The 20,975-nt window shown below is 34.2% G+C and overlaps 1 protein-coding gene across 3 annotated transcripts in view; it reads left to right on the forward strand.

The window, feature by feature from the left end:
- The window catches only part of LOC136417210 (cytotoxic granule associated RNA binding protein TIA1), a 113,360-nt gene that overhangs the window by 70,712 nt on the left and 21,673 nt on the right, over positions 1–20,975 (forward strand). For all 3 annotated transcript variants that reach the window (XM_066402789.1, XM_066402786.1, XM_066402790.1), the window contains one exon: positions 13,793–14,012. In XM_066402789.1, coding sequence (XP_066258886.1) covers positions 13,793–14,012 — 220 coding nt within the window. The remainder of the gene's footprint in view (positions 1–13,792; positions 14,013–20,975) is intronic.

Here is a 20,975-nt window from a genome sequence, read left to right on the forward strand (position 1 = left end):
TGATATGGTTTTATTCACATCATTAAGGATCTAAATCGAGAAGTACTGGATGCTGGGGATGTTTCTGATCATCAGTTGACCAGTTGTAGCTGCTCGAGAAAATCAGGTATTGGAAGTACTATAAGCTTCTTTTAGCATCATCATCATCATAATCACATTGATCTCATCGATTTAAATATCCATAATTTACAATTAAAAAACTCCGAAGGAAAAAAATATTTTAACTCCCATTTGATATAGACCTCAACAAACATATCCGGAATTGCCTCCATGTAAAAAGATTTCAAATCGAAACCATCTAAATAATGGCTAATTCCCAATCGGGACGTTGAGGTCAGGTTTACATTAAGGCTGTTAAACTTCCAACACACACGAGACCGAATTGTCCCAGAGCTTTTAAAATTTTTCAATAGCACCGGAAAATACGTAACTTTCCGGTAAAAGACCCAGTATTATTTAATACAAATTTAATTCGACATGATTTATTTATAAGGGTTGAAAGGTTCAAGCGGGATAATTTGAAGAGACTTCCGGCTATAGGATCCTTATCGTAATTTATTTATCGCAACAAATAAACGAGGGATTATATAATTGGAAAAGCATCGGCTTTTATGAAGAAAATGTTAGGTAATTATTATAGGTATTAATTTATTTGACATCAGTAATTTTTATAGCCCTCAGGCACCTTCAAGTTATACAAGAGTTAAGTTCCTGGAAATTCTTGATGAGACGGAAAAATCATTTTAACTTGTTGCTCTAAAGTAACAAGGAACTTTAAAAGTATACAAACCGCTAAGTATCCTCGACATACTAAGGAACATAATTATTAAATTTATTGAAAATGGGTGATTTTTTAAAGCAGCTTTTGTAATGTGAAAAGAGGTTTTAGTGAAATCACAATATTCACTTTTTAAGTAACTTCAAATCAACCAAGCACAACATAATTAAAAATACATGCATTCAATTAGTACTGCAATTTAACCTGATAAATATTTATGCCAAAGTTGTCTTTTTGTTTGTTTTGATTTTATATTCCAAAATGCTATTTATAATTGATACGTTAATATTTTTGTTGAATAAATGAGTTTTGAGTATGGTTTGCATATTTTAGTTAACCGTATATTATTATCTTTGAAATGAAAAATATTATTCAATAGGTGTGTTTACAGTGGGAAGCTCCAACAATATTCCAGTTTTATTTTGTCAACCTAATAAATAAAGATGAACGACCGTGCATGAATATTAATTGAATTGCTTTTTAGATCCATTGCCAATAAATATGGTTTACAAAGGGGATTCCACTAAGTTTCAAATTAAATAGTTTCGCCGTAACAACAGTCAATATCTGCAATAAATATTTGCATTATAGTTAAACTTTGAGAAAGGCTAATAACATATTCTCGTTGAAGCCCTTGACAACTGATGAAAAGTTCTAACTTCAAAGGGATACCTTACCCAAAGTTCCCCAATTCAGGAGCGTGGAGGCGTCAAACCAAATTAAAGTTTAATTCTGGAATATCGGAAACAATTAATGTTGAGTTATAATTTTCGAAACGCCCGTGTCATCGATTCTGAAATTTACTTTGCACTTCCGAATGTTTAATTTCAATTTTCAATTAGCGGTAAAATAGTTCAGTTATAACTTCAACAACTTTATTACAACTTCTAAGCTCGCAAGCCCAGAAAAACGAACACCGGCTTTCCAAAGGCACTCAGAGTAATAGATTTCTATGTTTAGCCCAGCAGTTAAAATGCATATTGGAAGCTTCATGACAGCATTAAGTCTGTACAAAGGAAAGAGCAATACGTTTCCCAAGCCCTTTAGAATTTTTCACCGGAAAAAGTACATGCATTATTTAAACGTAAAATCTGCCAAGTTTTCCCTGGATAATTCGCAGAAGATTTGTTTGTTTTCTGCACCTGGATTAAGACGGTTTGTTGCAGGAATACTCTTGAAAACTCTGTCTCACAGGAAGCAAGAAAAAGTAAGTGTACGGTTAAACTTCTTTCATCAACTTTTCTTAAATACACTCAATATTTTGCCCTTGTCAATAATCCCACACATAGACTCACATTTTTAATCAGCTAACAACTTTAATGGGAGTTCCCTCGATTATATTACTATCAATTGTATTATGCAATAAATTGTCGAAGTCTAGTAATGGAATTGTGCTATGTGAAAATCATTTGAAAAGGTATTAAGCAAACGATCCGACAACAATTTAACGTACTCACGGAACAAGTTTCAGGAACCATTAATCAATGCTTCACGAGCTTATGTGAATTTCAAAGTATTAAATGGTATAATAAGAACTAAAATATTAAACTAGTTTTATTGACAGCATGTTTCGTGCATTATGTAGATCGTTTGAGTCAATAATTTAACGGGGGTTACGAATATTTGTTTTTTGTTGGCACTTTAATATTTAATATACATACATGTTTTTTGTGGAACGTATACACACACATATATCAAGGTAACTGACTACTTTAATATAATAAGAATGCTCATTTATTCTCAATTTAACAGAGCCTAATGAAAAAGCATTTAGGAAGCAGACTTCAGATTAGTTCAATTTAAATTTGCTTTTCAGTATTTTGTACCAGGGAATTTTGGAATATGGAGAGTGACTTTAAGAAACTCTTTTAAATTGTTCAGATGTTTTTTGGCACTCGCAACAGATAATTTAAGATTTGTTGAAATTGTTACTCAAACTGTGAAATTTTTAATACGATTTGAGAAAAGTTTTCTTAGTTACCATGAGCTTTTAATGAGATTGTATAATTTTTTTACATTTAAGGCATTCTATAGGATGTCATTTCCACTAATTTTTTCAGCGAGTTTTCTTGTTAGTAGTAAGCGAGTTTGACTTTCGATGTTCATATTAAAACGAATTGAAATGGTATTCGTATTTCAAATTCAATAAAGTAAACTACTTGTCTTCGCTTATGTGACACTTATAAATATTTAATAAATTCGTACATTCCCCCAAAGGCGTCCAGCAGTAGGGCCCTTCCGTCTCCTTTATATTGCTCCACCGATATTCGTTTCCGGAAAGAAGGAAACTCTTATCAACTCAAAATTTTGAGGCCTGAACTAACCTGAACTAATATTTTGTTTTCACGAGGTAAATCTTTTAAAGATACTGGTGGTTTTTCTTCAAAAGAACTTTGACTTCTAAAATTAAAAAGCTTTTTGGGTTTTGATATTGAAGACTTTGAACAAGGAGTTTCCCAATTAATCCCACACAGGGCATTTTGTGGCTTGCAATGATTTTCTTGTGGTATTAGCAGGTTGTTGTGGTCGTCTAAGCATTTACTCCACAAACACAATTTGGGATATTTTCGTCTTCTGTGTGGCTTTTGAATATTATTTCTTCCACGTTTTTGACAATGAACATGCAGCAATGAGTACGCTTGGTTTGAAATGCTTAAGGAGGGCAGAACCGAAATTAACAATTAAGTGATGGAGGGATAAGTGAAGAACTGATACGTGTGCAATTGTTGCAACTGTTACTGTCACAAATACCGTTATTAATAAAATAATAATAGTATTAAGAACATCATGTGAAAAATTTCACTAATTAATTCGGAATACTCCACATTAGCTATATAAATCCACAGCCATTTGAAACAAACCCTTAATTACTAACTTCCCCACTTTTCCCTAAGATCTCAAATTAAATTTTGAGTGTCTTTAGAGCGTAAGAATCTTAATGGAGATAGGTTCAAGCGTACAAATTTAATTTTACAACAAACATTTCGGGGTACAATGAAGTGGGGTATTTTCGAGTTTAGAGTTACAAAGCAGGATTGGGTGGCAAAAGAATGTCGTTTGTTAGCTTAGACTTAGCAACACTAGAGATAAGAAGTTTCCGATAGAGTTTATACAAGGAATTTGAAAAGTGAGGACTTTGAAAGTTTATATATGGCCATTTAACGTGTGAAATTAACCTGGGGCTTAAATTAAGCGTGGCGGCTTAGAGAGCATTAAAAGTGCAACAGAACAAAGGAAAGCTGAATCGATATGAAGTGTCAAATATCTGAGGAAATAAATTAGATTTGGCCGCGAACACGGAAATATTTTTAGAGGATATTGATATCTTCTTTAAGTGTGCTTTCCGCAGTGGAAGTTTACCCGCAAAAGGGAGTTGCGGCGCTTAATAGTCTTCCGCGCAGACGATTTTTAAATTCTCCGCTCCTTCGTTTTGATGTTGAGTTAAATAATAATCAATTACCCCGAAATGAACATGTACCACTCCCGACAGCCTGAGGGATATAATCTTTTTTAGAGAAGCACCTGCATGTTCTCTGGTTGCCGACATATGGGGAAACTGCCTTGCCACGAAGCGATGTTGAAACGCAAACGCAAGCGTACACGGCATGTACAATTTTAACAAAGCGCGTTAACCGCATCGCTTGCGGCTATACATTTTGTTTAGGAAAGTTGTTTCAGCCATTGCAGTGAATTTCACCCTCTGTTCATATATTTTCGACAGTCCTCCGCAGCATATTTGTTTGTTTCCTATTCTGGTTGCTGTACGTTCCTCGAAACTTTAACTGCTATTTTTTCAGAACAAATTCCAATTAAAACCGACAATGTACCTCCAAAATTTGTTTTCCGTCACTTTAGAAACTCTATTTTGTGCTTCCCACATCTGAGTTCGCCACGGAAAAGCTGAAAATTATAAATTTTTTCTTCACCCCATTTATATGTTTTCGGTTTTAATGAAGTGTTTGCAGGTGGGCAGCCTTCCTACCGCCGCATACCTTCTACTAACTGCGGGTGTATTATTGCCGGTTGGATCGTCCTCCTATACGAATATCGGAGAATCAGTCCACAAACAATTGTTTTAGAAGCAGTTTATTTCAGCAAAAATTACTTTATAAAACTAGGACGAACAGTAACACACAAACGAAAAACGAGTAAAATTGACTGCTCGTATTGCAAGTGAAGTCACACTGAAGGGTAAAATTGAATGCGGACGTTGCAACTAAAGTCGGTACTGAAGAGCCGATTGTCTCCTCTTCTTACATCTGTGTCGGTATATGACACAAAGAACGAAACTTTCATCCCATTTATGGCCACTCTAATTTAGGAATTAAATCGAAACTACCCTTTGGTACTGCTATGTATTTGAAGCCGGCATTTTAGATTTATAACAACCATATTCCGTTTTCACGGCTTAAATTGGTTTTTACTCTAAAGTGCACTTAAATTTTTAATTACATGTGGTTTGTTATAATAAGACGCGAATAAAATTCCGGACAAAAAAGGAAAAAAATGGAAAAATACTCCAATAAAGTTGTCGAAAGAAAAAGGAAGCATGATTGTCCTATAAGTCAAAGAAGGTCTTAACTGGTCCAATTGTGATGATTGTCTTTCCATCTTGCCCGAATTTATTGTAGTTTCATAGAAAGACTGTTTGGTCCCAAAAGGAAAGGCTTTGGGAACACCTTCCTTCAGATATCTATCCAGTAGCAACTCCAAGTTCTTCAGCAAAAAGGATGTTAGACCTTCATGGGTCTGAATGCTTTTGGGTTTTATGCATTATATCCGATTTTCGAAATATGGAGAATTCGAACACGAGTCCAGCTATGTGGAATATATAGTTCCAGCCTAAACTTGCCCTGAGGAACATTTGTTATTTTAGCTTAAATTATGGTTTCACTATAACCACATCCCATGTGTATGATCAACAATTCATATTATTGTGTCAGACCACCTCAACTAATGGTAGTATCTAATTACTTCATGCTTAACTATATTCTTCATCCCAGACAAATTTAATGATTGATAACATTTTAATTTCCTTACAAAAAACCCCTTACCAAATTAAATAAAATAATATAGGTTAAGCAAACATTCTACGTTTGCCGAAAACATTTGTATTCATAGTTCAAATTCACCGCGAAATAAACAAAAAGTGAACACTTATATAGCTGGGCTACAATGACCAATGAACACGATGAATATATAATGCAAGCTCATCTTAGAAAACTCGTTCCTCATAAAAATGCAACAGTCATTTTAATGTTTGAAGTTTCATTATGGGCTAATTATATTTACTTCATTAAAAAAAAAAAAATGGGCCAATAAACTAATAATTACTAAATAAATAGTAAGAAGGTTGATAATGAAAATCGGTTAATCGGCATTGTCGATATATCTTATAGCATTTCTCGGAAAACTAAAAAGAATCAACATGAATTGAAAATGTCCTTACTTTAGAATGAGGATATGTATGTAGGTGGATGGCACGTAAAAATATCTCGGTAAACTTTTTGCAGATTTGAAAAGCGTTTGTAAATTACAGTACTTTTTGGACAATGCTTTCGGTTTTTTGAAAATAACTTTAAAACAAAAAGAAACGGAAATCGTTTTGAAAAAGGTATTGATCTGGCCATTAAATTACCTTCTTCTTTAAATTTCCTTCTTTTATTTAACAATTTTTGTAGTTCTTTTAGCTTCCAAGATATGCATAAACACATAGACACAATTTAAGTTGCGTTGTTTATATTTACTATCATCTAAATTCCTTTGACATTCAACGAGATTTTTGTAAAATCTAGATTCCTTTTTCAACTTCAGCTTATGAAGAAAAGAAAGGCGAACATTCTCGCAGTTGGACTCGTGATTACGCGATAATACAAAAAAGTATTTATCTCTAATTGGAAAACTTTCGTCCAGCATCAATCTGAAGATTGCAACAGATTTAATGCTTTAGGTTAAATAATATGCTTTCGTTAAATTGTTCGCATCTCCAACTTATAATTAATAATAGCATACGTGATTACATCTGGCTACTGCAGCTAATTTTCTCAGGTAAGCTACTTCATATTTTATTGTATTCTTCATTTTAGCCCAACTTAATGTATGTTAATGTGCGAATACATTTGCTGACAAACCCGAATTGAAATCGGTGTTCTTATTCGAAATTCACCTCACGATATAAACAAAGACGTAACACTTACGTAGTTGGGAAAGGTCGAGAAAGACACTTTCTCAAAAACAAGTTAATAAATTACTCAAAGCCACCAGCACAAGTAAGTTCATTTACTTTCTTCAGTCGGTAATAAATCGGTAACGGTATTTTCAATCTATAACGATTTAAGGGTCCTTGGTATTTTACATGCATAAAATATGACTTCCTTGGTTCCAATGCCTCAACAAGTTCTTTACTTCCGAACTTTGCAGTTAGGTTATATTAATTTAAATATATTATTTATAAGTTGGATATAGTTTGGCAAAAGAAACTTTTAATAGCGGTTTTAATTTTCGCAACATTAATGATTTCGTAGATTTTATGGGCGCTATGAGAACAAACTTGCATTGGATTTATTATTAAAATGCTTGCAGTTCTCGAAGAGAAACTGAACACCGAAACTTTTTTAAAATCTTTCCGTTATTAGCTTTAATATTAAGCATTTACTAAGCTCGTACTTCAATATAGCTGCTGTCGTGAATATCTAATTATCCTTTATGTAATGGACATTAAAAAATTCACTGTGTTAAACTCCAGTCTGGAGCGAATTTGATGCCATAGAATGGGGTATAAAATTTTAACGTTATGGCTATTGGAAATTGCTCATCAGAGACAATGACAAAAGTAGACAAATATTTCTCAGGGAATAATCTGTAAATTTTATAAAGTAATTTCTTATCGTGAGCTACTGAGAATAAGTTTGTCTTACAAATTATGTAATATATTTATATATATTTAAAAAAATATATTTTATGACATTTATTCAATGTTGTTACACTTCAAGTTTCTCATATCTCGTTTTTTTTCAATTTATTCCTCGGTTTTTCTTACCCTACATTTTTGACACAAAAAGTGAAATATGGCCGTTTAGCTTTTACTGTTAGTAAATATTTACTCAAGTTTAGAGATGGATTTTTCTAAACTCGTTTTCGTATTGTTTTCTTTAACGATTTATCTTTGCTTGTTCGGGAACTTCAGATGTATTTCTAGTTCAAGTCATGAGCTTTAATTCGACATTACTTAGTACAAATGTATTTAAATTTGAATTCAAACAAGAGGGTATTTTAGGCAAGAAATGAACGAATCGTCTCCATGTACAGGATCTCTGTAAATAATGTGCAAAAATCGGGGCATAATTCCACATTAACCATTACCCCCCAAATTTTTTTCTCACCCTATATGTTTGTAGTTTAGATTTTTTACACTACAATAACAAACATCTACTTAAAATTTATCTTAAAACCTCCTCGAACTTGCAGAATTTATGCAATAGAATTACATAAATTCTGTAATTCGCCTTTACGTGAGAGCCCTCCCAGCAGGGAATTCGCCATTTTTATATTTATATTCGTCATTATTTATATAACTTATTTCCAGTTAGAATATGTTTCCCTAGAGGTAATATGTTTGGTGAGGTTTCATCATATCTATGTGTTTTGTCTTGAGTCATTTTCTGTATGATCAACTCCCTTTTGCTTCTTCCTTTAAAAATAGTTTGGTTATGTCGGGTATAATGTGCAAGAAAGACTTAGTGAATAATTTTTCCTGAATTAATTGCAGACAGTCTATTCTGAAAAAAGCAGCAACGAGAAAAATAAATGTTACAGAAGGCTATTATTATGTGTTGTCACAGTTCATCACGCGACATTGCATGACCAGCTATTTTCATAAAAACGATGATATCTTCAACCGGAAAAATACCATGCAACAATCTGTTGCCAAAGGTTGACTATTCTTTTTTAATTCCCATTTCTAATAAATAATTAAGAAATAGTGAACATGAATTCAGGTAAAGAAGCATCACCAATTCACGGTCTCAGCGGAGGAAGTGATCGTATTAAGCCCCATTTCATGTACACCTTTCCACGAACACTTCAATGCATTAGTAAGTAGGAGCTATCCCAGAACCGCACTTAACACGAGGATGGAGAGATTTTGATACGCGTAATTTAGCATTCCGTTAACGTTTTTGATATTCTGAGACTGCGCATGTTTTCCAGCCAGAAACATACCGCAGCTTACGTTAACGGACGCCGGTGATAGACAGGCCACCAGAACACGTAAACGTAGACGTAGAAAATATGAACTGCTCATGCACAGTAATAATTTTCTTCCAGCACTAGTTACGTCAGACGGCCCATCCGATTTACGCGAACCGTTATTGTTCAATGCCCATTTTGATTTGTGTCGTTTGAATCTGAATTCAGTGCATGTAGAAGAATTTCATCTATTGCAAATAGAAGTAGTCAACAGAATATTATTCATACGTCTTTATTTATATATCTACTTTGTTCATATATTTCATTGCTGGTTACGTATCGACGTAGGAAGTGAGAATGGTCGGTTAGATCCGATTTTTAACTTTATTAGTGGACTGTCCTCATTGCCAGTTCGGTGATTAATCAGACGACCAGTTGAAACGGACACAGGTATTGGCATTATAAACAAAAGCATCTCTTTCTGCATGTTAAGGCAAAGAATTTTTTCGTTCGACACACAAAAGTAATGAACGCGTTATGATCTATTGTCCCCACGGGATTTTTGCGCCAAATGAATGGTTCTACTTTGGTCTAGGTTGATCATGAGCTAAAAGTAGGAATAAAGAAAAAAGTATACAGTGTGTCCAACGAGGGATGTGCAGCATGAGGATCTCATAAAATATAATCGATACAGCTTTGGTTAACATGGAAAAAAGTTGTACATTCGAGGGAATAGTTAGTTTCACCATATAAATAGATATGCAATATTGTTTTTGATTTTTCAGTTATTTCGGAAAAGCTGAAATTTTCGAATTTCTGCACATCATTAACATCACTTTGGGTTTAAAATGCGGGTTGGGATATTTGGCTCTCGAATAATTGGTCATTCCTTTTATAGCCATCCCCTTAGCGACGAGCACTACGCCATTTTACTTGAAATGCATTTGGAGGAAGCCTTAAATAATCTCCCGTTGGCTTTAACACATAACTGTCGGTTCCAGCAGGATGGCGCACCCGCACATAATGCAAGAGTTGTGCAGGAATATCTATCGCATTGATTTCCTGGAAGATGGACAGGCACCCAGTCGGAACGTCCTTGGCCCGCCCGTTCTCCGGACATCATCTCAACCACATCAAAAATCATATTTATCGACATAAGAGTATTTTTGAGGCGGGAGAAATGGTACGAAGGAGAGTTCTCGATGCTTTTGACTCTATACTTGATTGTTCTTGATGACCCGATATGAGTTTTGGCCCTGTTGAATTATTAAAGTTGCGTTATATAAATTTTCCTAAACTATTGATGTAATTTAAGACCTTCAAATTAAATCTCACTAATGTCTCTACCCAAACCTGACAATAACGGTAGCATATTTATACATGGGAGACTCATTCTTTATACGCCCGTATTTGTTCTAACCGCTCATTTCCTGCAAACGGATAATGACACACCTGTACGCTCATATACGCATCGGCACGCCCAAACTATATGGTCTACCTCTATACTCGTGTTTCGAGGCAGACAAAGACAAAGTGGTTGCGCAAATATCAGTTGAATATTATATTATGCCACTTATTTGGTTTGTGTGTGAGCCCGGCGTGGTGTTGGATAATTGAAAACACTTTCTTTGTGTTGATGTTTCCAGAGAGATTTATTCATAAAGCAGCATCGGATCTCTATTTTCATTTTACATGTAACATGTTGCTGTATAATTTCAAACAGAGAACATCATCAGTGGATAAGCAGTAGGATGGTTTGAGTGTTGCAGCTCACGCTAGTTGTAACATCACTGGCGTTTAAGATTAAAAAAAAATTAAATATATATTAAATGAACTTGTTTGTTCTACAAGTTTAGCCTTTAATAGTGGCAGTTGACATGATATAAATGACATCATTGTTGCGACTGCCGTTGCTGTTATCACATTTGGTTTTTGATGTAGGTGTTAAAGACATAAACACCGTAATGCGTGCAATTGCTGTTAACAGTGAGTGTTGACACTTTTTTGTCTATAATTTTATGCCTGGATAAATGCGGATTTTTTAAAATGATATTTGCAACATGTCAGTGTTGCTGAGAACGATGACACATTCTCTATATTTCTACGTCCAATATAAGGATAAGTACATCTTTAGTCGAAGTCAATGTGTTGACAAAGTATTCAATAAAAATAAGGTCATTAATACTGTGCAGCAATAGCATAAAATTTGGCCGGGTCTTTATCCAACGGGAATTACTTATTCCGCAATGCAGGAATCCCATTTTAGCGATTCATGCGTTTTACATGTTCGTTATAAAATGCAAAAACGGTGTATTTGAGGAAAATTATAGGCAATAGAGTTCCGGGAGTCTCATATAATATAGCATATAGTTCTACGTCTCCTCTTTTAAATTGAATTTAGTTATCCAAAGGCACACTTCTTGGAATAATCTCGCGGAAATTTGCCTTTGAGAACGCATCCTTTACGTCTGCTTTATCATGCCGGAAAATTTCATAGTTACCTACCCGTTTTGAATTTCGTTGGGGTGCTATCGGGTTTGATAACTCTACGAAATCAATGCTAGACCTAAGTTGGAGTTGAACTGAAAACAGTGGATCCAAAGAGAGTAGCATAAAATCAAAGAAGTAGAAATGGCAATTTCCGTTATTTAATACAGGTCCGCCAGGATTGAGTTTTTCCCTTTTCTAATTTCCCACTCTAATGGTTTTTGATTTAAACCCTTAATACACCGTGAATTGTAAATATTAGAGAGCTGGCATCCTGGCGCTATTCTGAAAATGTCTTAAGTTCTACGAAGGCACAATGCTATTCCAACGTTAATTGTCAACCCGGAGCTGGTAATGTAAAGTAGGCTAAGTAACTGAGGCATATCGAAATGACAATGGTATTTAAATTTAAATAGTTGGGTGACAAGGACTTATTTACAATTGGAATGCGACAATTCCGCAATTTGGATTTGGGGTACAACGCCGACTAATATTCGAAATTAATTTGACGAGATGGAATTAAGCTCTATGCGATTAATATACTAATTGAAGATTGCATTTGTTGTAAACAGTAAATATCGTCATTACAAATATGCGTCAAATTAATAAACTCCTTCAATTGTCGGCATTCAACGAGCGAATGACATGACAATTTTATAAATACTATCTATTAACTGTAACATATTTTCTAAAAAAAAATAAGAAATTATCTAGCTTGTTCGTTTCAATTTGACCCAATTTTTTCCCTCCTACATGCATTTTACTTAGTAGGAGTTTCAGTACAACACACACGGTCTCGATAACAGTTTGCAAAAATAGAGATGTAAATTCCTAGATAGATCGACAAAACCTAACATTTTCCCGGGATTTGAGAAAGTAGCATATTGGCAGAAAGGTGGATAAAGGTGTTCGCAAATAACTTGCAACAAAACTGTAAATCGAAATCCCAAAACCAGTCGTCAAAACGTTAAATTTGGCCGGAATTTGGGAACACAAAACCTACAAAACTGGGCGTCTATATTCTCGATAAAAATTGCAAATATAAAACTAAATTCCCCAGGCAAATCGGCAAAACATGAACTTTGTTCGGGATTTCAAATTGCAAAACGTAGAAAACAGGACGCCTATATTCGCCAGTAAAATTTGCAAAAATGAAGGTCTATATTCCTGGATAAATAACCAAAATGTTAGCTTGTCTGGAATGTGAGAGCGCAACCTGAAAACAAGGGTGAATATAGGTTATTCTCGAGGAAAATTGGTAAAACTGCAAATCGAAATTCCGAGGCAAATGACCATAACGTGAAATTTGTCCAAGATCTGAGGGATCCAAGCCTGAATTATCACGGAGCGTAATAGTTTCTGAAGAAAAATTTGCAAAAATGTAGTTTAGATTTCGAAACGGGTTACGTCTAGATTTCTTCACTTTATTCAAATTTTGTCCACTGCTTTGACAAGCTTTGAGATGCGGCTACCTAGCGATGTAAAACAAAATCAAATATCTCCAAGAACTACTGGAGCGATAGGTAAAATAAAATAATAAATGTGAAGATCTGAATCTGGAAAACAACGGGCGTAAAAACTGTAATGACATTTTGTTTGAAAATCACTTTAGTACATGCTTTTAAAGCTCTGCTATAAAACATCGGTCACCCTATATGATAATCAATAGTCAGTCTACCCCTATAGGATGCATTTAAAAGATCAAATTTTAAGAAAGGCGCCCGAAAGAGTGGAGAAACTTTTTCTAAATCCCAACATATTGGAATTCTTTTTAGACACGCCGGTATCATATTACTCTTTTGCACTATGTCAAGAATTCAGTAATCAAAAGAAACAAAGCATTTGTCTGTCGCAGGCTGACAAGCAAAGCTTTTAAGTTGAAGTTAAATCATTTATTCAGATTTTCTTGCTCCCTGAAAAGGTTTGAATCCCGCTTTCATGCATACGAAAATATCTATGTGAGCTCACTTTACAGTTTGTATCGAAATTCCAATGTACGAGCATGGATCATTACTGCAGCATATACTATTTACCTTCCAGAATTATTCATGTAGTCGATGGAACTGTACTGTTACCTTAACACCGATCCTAAAATCGGGCTACTGAGCCAGGCAATATATTTGGGGGCATTCCTCTATAAAAAGAACTAATATCCGTTTAGCCCGGAAATCTTCGAATAAATCTGAAATTGCCGCTGGCGAAATAATCTTATAAGTTATTGGTGCAAAAATTTATACTCGTAAAAATTCGCTAGCAGTAGAGGTTCCACAAATGGAAATTAAGCACTTATTTCCGACCTAAATGAGTTAAATCCAACTTAAGACATCTAATTTATTGCAGGAACTGAAAACAGGATGGGTCTCTAATTCATCGGCCTCTACATCCGTAAATCAGCCCACAACAATTTTGGCAGTACCTCCTATCATCACGCAGCAACCTTCCAATACTACAGTGCCAGCTACTGTGCAAACAGTATCTGCCGTTCCAGTTCAAATAAAAAGCAACTCATCTATTGTTACTTCACCCATATCAAACTTGACACAAAAACAGGACACATCAAGTAAGTACTTCTTTTACTAAGAAACAAAAAAAAAAATGTGTTGAGAAGTAAAAAACTAACAAATATATGCACTCAAACTAGAATGTTTGTGAGGTAGGTTTTCTCGAGAAAAACTTGCATAACCGGAAATCAAAATTGCGAGATAAATCGCCACAGCGCTAAGTGTATCCTGGATTTGATAGGGCAAAATGGAGAAATATGGCCCATATACTCACGATAAAAATTACAAATTGAAATATAAATTCCTAGATGAACCTTTAGAATGTAAAGTTTTTCTGTGATGCGAGGTTGTATCGTAGGAGCACCGAACATATATAATTATAGAAATTTCACTCAGCCCCGGCACTTTGATCTAGTCAGACGAACGCAGCAGAATAGCGTCCGAAAAAATCAAGTACATTCATAATTCTGCTGCTATTTTGGTTAAAGCAAGTAAAATTGCTGGTGTTTCCTACCTCTGGCGGGTGAACGAGGCGAGGGGTAGAAAAGAGGAATTAGCAAAAACGTATTGGGCGTTTAACCAAATGAATTTTCTATCATACTATTTAATCGCAATAAATTTGCCCTAATTATACTTTTAAGTTCTTTATTAAACGAAAAGAGTGTAGCACTTCAATAGCCTAATAAATAGTTGCATTTCCACTGCAACTAGAATATTTATGAGGTTGTAAATACACAATTCCATTAATGACTTGCATATCTCCCTATGTTGCAGCTGAGAAATTGTAAAACACTTATTTATAACTATAATTAATAGTCACAACGCATTTCAGTAAGAGCCAATGACACATAATATGTAAATGTGCGTACTGCGCGCCAAGAGGTAAATATGTAAATTAAAGGGGACTTGCACGCATAGTCCAAAACAGGTAAAGCTACTTATTTCAATAATTCCTTGGCTTTTGGCAGGGATTCAGATTATACATTTCCAATTTTAGTGTACATAGAATAATTTTTTCGAATGATGAACACTTTGAAAATTTTCCAGCTTTGAATGCGTGGAAATTTGCATCGCAAAATTTTCTCGGTTAAATGTGCATCGTACCATAATGGATTATGCAGCGCAATTTGCTTCGCACATGTACCATTATGCTGACCCATGTCAATGAGATTATACGCTATATTTAGACTGCCATCCATAAAAACATACATTATGTAATATCCCTGGACAACAGACTCCGATCCAAGTATCGATTAGTGGAACACGCATTCACTTGTGTGTAAAATCGACTACTAAATCCGCCACTTATATATTTGCCATCAACCAGGTAAACTCGTTATATTTTGGGTGTCCCCTTTGGCTATACGGAATTTAACCTTTTACTAAACAATCCCATTTTGCTTTCATTATGTAGGGGCATTCTGTGTGAGTTTGCGGCACCAGTTTCTGGCTATATTAGTTTCGGTCGAAACTATATGGTCAAAAGGTACTCAGCTAATCTGTAAATGGATGAAATTGTCTGCGGAGTTTGGCAAATTTGTTAACAGTGAGGTTTCAATTGATGCATTGAGGTTTAGACGTGTAAATTGCAAGGAAACTTGCTGAAAGTATTCTTCATCGCAACATGGACGTTCTGGGAATTTGAAGGCTTAATTGCTCACGTAAATAGAATTTGAATTTCATTCAACAAAAAAAATTGATTAGAGGTGGGGGAATCGGATCGATATTTGCGTCAAATTGACTAATTTGGATTTTATATCGGTTCCGCAAGCTACATTTCGCTGCCAACTGTTTTAACATCAGTTTACTGCAATTTCATTTGGAGCTGTATTCAGGATGCTAAAAATGCCTGAAGTTTAACTTGAAATCTGTAAAAAATATAAAGTTAGTTAAGAAGACACAGAGGCATATATAGCGCATGTAAAATCTATAAAAATTGTGATGAATGCATATCGAAAACTAATCAGTATCTTATAAACTAGTAGAGATAAAGAAAGAAAACTCTAAAAGAGAAGACAGAAAGGAAGAGAACGGAATTTAGGGCCTACTTAGAGGGCAGTTTTTCGACAAATTTATAGGATATTCACCCTCGCATTATGAAAAATGACAAAAAGTGGCTATTTGTTGCGGAATCATTGGCGGGCACTTTAAATTTATAACATATTGTTAATTACAATCGAAAAAGTCACTCAACACTATATATATAGCCAATTACTTTGCGTTCAAAACACCCTTTTTAATTATTTTACATATGGCAAATTTATTGCCTATTGTGTAAGCCCTTGGATACCTGAGTTGCTCCACTAAACAATACTTCATTCTGTCAAATAACACTCAAAAGCGAAGTAGCAATATATTTAATCCTTACGCTCGATTTGTTATGCGTGTTGAGGGCTCAATTTTTTTCTGGAATTTAAACTGCCACCTACTGCGTGCTCTAATGTTCCATGCTAATGCTGGCTGTAATTTATACCGTGGAGTGCATTTTGTATTTATAAACTGTGGATATAACCAATTGGCTTAATTAGCTACAAAAGAAACATTATCTGAAACTCCGCGTTAATATCTAATTAAAGCAAAAACTATTTATACACAATACGTTATATTCAGGCTTGAAACGTACACGGAACTTTCTCTAGATTGTTACCTCATCTCTCTTAAAATTAGAGGATTAACTTACTCGTCACCTGCACAAAAACAAGAGCATGAGTAGCTGCCGTTACATGAAAATTTGATCACTGTGTTTAACTTTACATGAACGGTGCGAGGAACATCAAAGGATTTAACCCTTACCGGAACTCCTAAAAGAGCAAGCCTGAGTATTATCTAAGAGATTCATTTTGTCCCATGTTATCTCTTAACAGGGCGGGACTGAAGTAATTTGCATATTTAGCGTTAACTAATTATTATGTTTGATTTTCACGCCAACTTCAAAGGTGTAGTAGGTAAAGCCTTATCTGTCGAAATTAATATTCTTCCTAATGGGACGTAATTTAACTTCCTACGGCGTAGGGAAAGGGGAATTATGACATCAGCACCATAACATAATATGTTCATTAACCTTTTTATGGAACAGCGTGTTACACTGAAAAGCCCTTTTCTCATATGTAGGCAAAGCCTCGTTTTGAATGACACACCTTTCATTAACCATTTATTAAATTCCTGCCATAACACTCCAGAAAACCTAACTCATAAAAATAAGCCGTAAAAGTTCCCAATATACGGAGGTTTTTGTGATCTGTACGCATTCTGTCCTGCGTTAATAACTCCTCGTTATAAAACCTAAAATATTTTGGAGCAACGGCATTAGTTAATTTACGTTTGGAAGGAATAAAGGGAACATGCGAGCAAGGGAGCGGAATTAATATTGAGCGAGACAGGGAAAGTATATACTAACTAATATAAATTAATATTATCAAGAGTGCTGCTAGATGAAGATTAGACATGATGAGGTGTTATGATGTAAACAGAGTGACTAATGTTTGCCTTGTACTTGCACTAGTACACTTTTTTTTGCTCTAACTTTAGATTTTGCTTCCGGGAAAATCCAGAGGCGCAAAAGCTTTTTAGCTTATATTGCATTAAATCACAATTTTTAAATAGAGGGAAAATTTTTTATTTCGTAACTAGAAAGCTGCTTCCAAAACTTTATTTAAATAATATTTGCAGCATGACAAGTTGAGTGTGAAACTCGTCAACAAAAATAGAAGTTGTAAAACAAGTGTTAGTATGTTTAGAAACAGCACTCCTCTTCTTTTCATTTAGATGCTTATTAAGCTTAAACTATGCGTGTGCATATGCAATGTATGTATATGTAGTGCGTGTTGGCTAGCATCTCGAGGGAATTTTATCGAATACCTAGCTTGGCCCAACCCTGTGGTTTGCTTTAAAAAAAAGATGTTATAAATATTTAATATAACCCAGCAAATTAGTTTGAACAACAAATTGGCTCACGCCCTTTTATGTGAATCTATATTATTAATAGATACGCAAGATATGGCGCAACACACAAAAGACTTTAAATTTTAAATGGAACATCACAATGCAGGACTACATTGTGTAGACGCTCTCATTGAAGGGAATAGAAACAAAGTTGGCTTTTATTGACTTGGATTCGGCTGTAAAGGGACCATGATGGTGAAATGCTTTTCCTGTATTATATTCCTGCTCGTAAAAGAGGCACAAAACAATGTATCTCAAGATTTCAAATAGATTTAGGAAGGGAGTTTTCTAAACGCTTTCTTTTTTTGTATCGGAAATTGTCTCCTGTTAGCCGGGTAGAGCTGTCAGTGCTAAAATTCTTCAGCTCTTCAGGGTGTAAAACTAAAAAGTCCAATAAATTTTCCAATAAATAAGACAATTTCAAATATTGCATTAATAGATGTGATTCAGGGATATTTATATTAAAATTTTATAGGCCAAACAGTATAAATGTTACAAATGCAAAAACGAAATTAATTATATACATTCTATTATTACTGAATATGCTCCTTTTGTTTGCATTTGTAATTTTGACTGCAATCAGTTTCTTTTAATAATAACAATCAGCTGTTCTGCATACGATTTTAATTTGTTATTTTCAGTTATTAATTAACTTGCAGTGAGCTAGAAAAATAAACACACCAAAACATAAGTAAAAACACGCTAATATCTACCCGTTTCTAGTGAACCAGAGACCACACAAGTGCATTAATTGGCTAATTATTAACATATAAATTCTATTCTCAGTTTGAATAATGGACCTTTAAACTGGTGAACATGTATTAATTTCATATATGATATGGAGCAGCTAAATTATTGTCATATTTCCATAGGTGTCAGCTGCTTTATGTCCACTGTTGCGTGTACAAGTTTGTTTAAACGTTAATAACATATTAATGAACCTATATTGAAACTGGTAATCGAAATGGTATTAAAATTTGACATGGTTTAGGTAAACTGGGGTGTTAGATGTGACCAAATTGTGTTAAATTTTGTTTTGGATGTAAAAATCATAGATGAGATCAAAAATTATATTCTTTACAGCAACATCCATAACTGGATTGGAAAATTTTTAACTGCTAAACGAAGGTTCATTTTATTATACTTTACTTTGATGTGATTGATAAATATTAAATATTTTTGTTCCCCTATCAAATATTGACTAGTTAATGTTTTTTCCTATTTGATACCATACCCAAATATAAGTATGAACAGGTCTCATATAAATAAACATGGTCTCTACTATGATCATATAACATTTTCAACTACCGTATTCAAAATTTAGTTTCCCATATAGTATAATGGTGATATCAATTTCTCGAGTGTACCAATATGTCAAAACCACTAACGATAATGAGGTTACTACCTTTGCTTGGTAAAACAGCATTTCTATAATGCATTTTTATATCCTTTTTCGGCTAAAACTAACACACTTTTCTAATGTCAACCGAACCGATTCAATATTTTATCATGTAACTTTGAAATTATTTATATTTAAGTGTTGGCAAAACCAGAAGTCTCTATTGTTGACAAAGAAAACCCATAATATCCGAACAATAGTGTTTAACCTTGCCATTACAGGTAAATAAATTATTAGCTGTATAGATTACTTTTGGGAAATTCTTCGTAAGAAAACTTTTAAGTTTAGCACATATTAAATAATTCAGTCAAATTGATGTAGTAGATATGATTTATTAGCTTGGAGCTTCCTACATATAAATTTAGTACACCTTATATTTTCCTTTCCGGATATTATATGTTCAATCAGGCTTTATATGGCTTAATATATTCAAAAGGCGAACAGATATCAATTAGTTAATTGAACCCTCACTCGAACGCTGATGCCGAGACTCAGGCGGTGCAGTTTCTCCCATTTAAGGATCGTCTCTTCAATAGAGTTAATATGCTCAATTATTGGAGGTAGTTTTATCGAGAAGTCCATTAAAGTGCCATTTAATATGATAAGCAAAACTATAATTTTTTTACTCCCAGCTCATTGAATATTTATCTATACCAGGAAATCTTCGTTTTAAGTTTATTTTTGTACGATTGACTCCCCTGGAACTTTCAGTTTAAACATATTCAGCTCGTTAGATGCAGTTTTGCTGAGCGTGACTTTTACGACCCCCAATGTAAATTGTTTTCGTTCGGCAATAAACTATAACAAACGCCTAATTAACTTACTTCTCTATGAAATGCATTAAATGTTTCGGAAACAATTTAATTCGTGTCCTGTGTATTGCATATACCAAATTAATTTGTCATGTGTGCTGTAATAATGTTTGTATAATAAATTGAATGCCAATATATTATTAATAAGTAAAAGCAGCTCAATTACGCTATTAATTATCTATATTTAATAAAATAATTATAATTTGTATTTGCCAGCTTTTCGATTTCCATAATCATTTTTTCATATGTGTGCAATTAGCGATAATTATTTGAAATGAAAACTTTATTTTTCAGTGAATCCATAAGTCCATACGAAAAATGTTATCTACCAGTCGGTCTTTCTGCCTACGTGATGAAATCACTTACATCTACACATAAATAATCATTCATAAAATGCAAAGAAAAGGAAAGAAAAAATTAGACTTGGAAATGTTCCAATAGAGTGGTTGAAGGGAAAGGGACTTGTCTTGGTTGTCTTGTAAGGCAAAGAGGGTTCAGAATGGTTCAGTTGTGAAGACTGTCCTTTCATCTTATTTGAATTTGTTGCAGTCTTTCAGTTATTCTTGTCATGTGTGCACGTTCGTATAGTAATTGGTTGGGTGCCTTATCTTTGTAATCAGTCTTAGTGCAATTTGTTCTGTGGCTTGTATGTGTAGTATAGTTTTTCATTGCATTTGCTCTGAGTAAGGCTTCCAATATTGGATTTGAACTCTGGCATCAGAAATGTCGACGGAGTATATTGCTTAATAAAGGGCGATATTTGGTAAGGGCGAGGGCTACAATAATGACTGCGTATATTTACAGCCATGCCTTAGTGTGTTTTGTTGTATATTGAAGAGTACGTTTAAATTTTTTTAAAATTTAATTTC

Source organism: Euwallacea similis, chromosome 27 (assembly GCF_039881205.1).
Source record: "Euwallacea similis isolate ESF13 chromosome 27, ESF131.1, whole genome shotgun sequence".
Classification (NCBI taxonomy): domain Eukaryota; kingdom Metazoa; phylum Arthropoda; class Insecta; order Coleoptera; family Curculionidae; genus Euwallacea; species Euwallacea similis.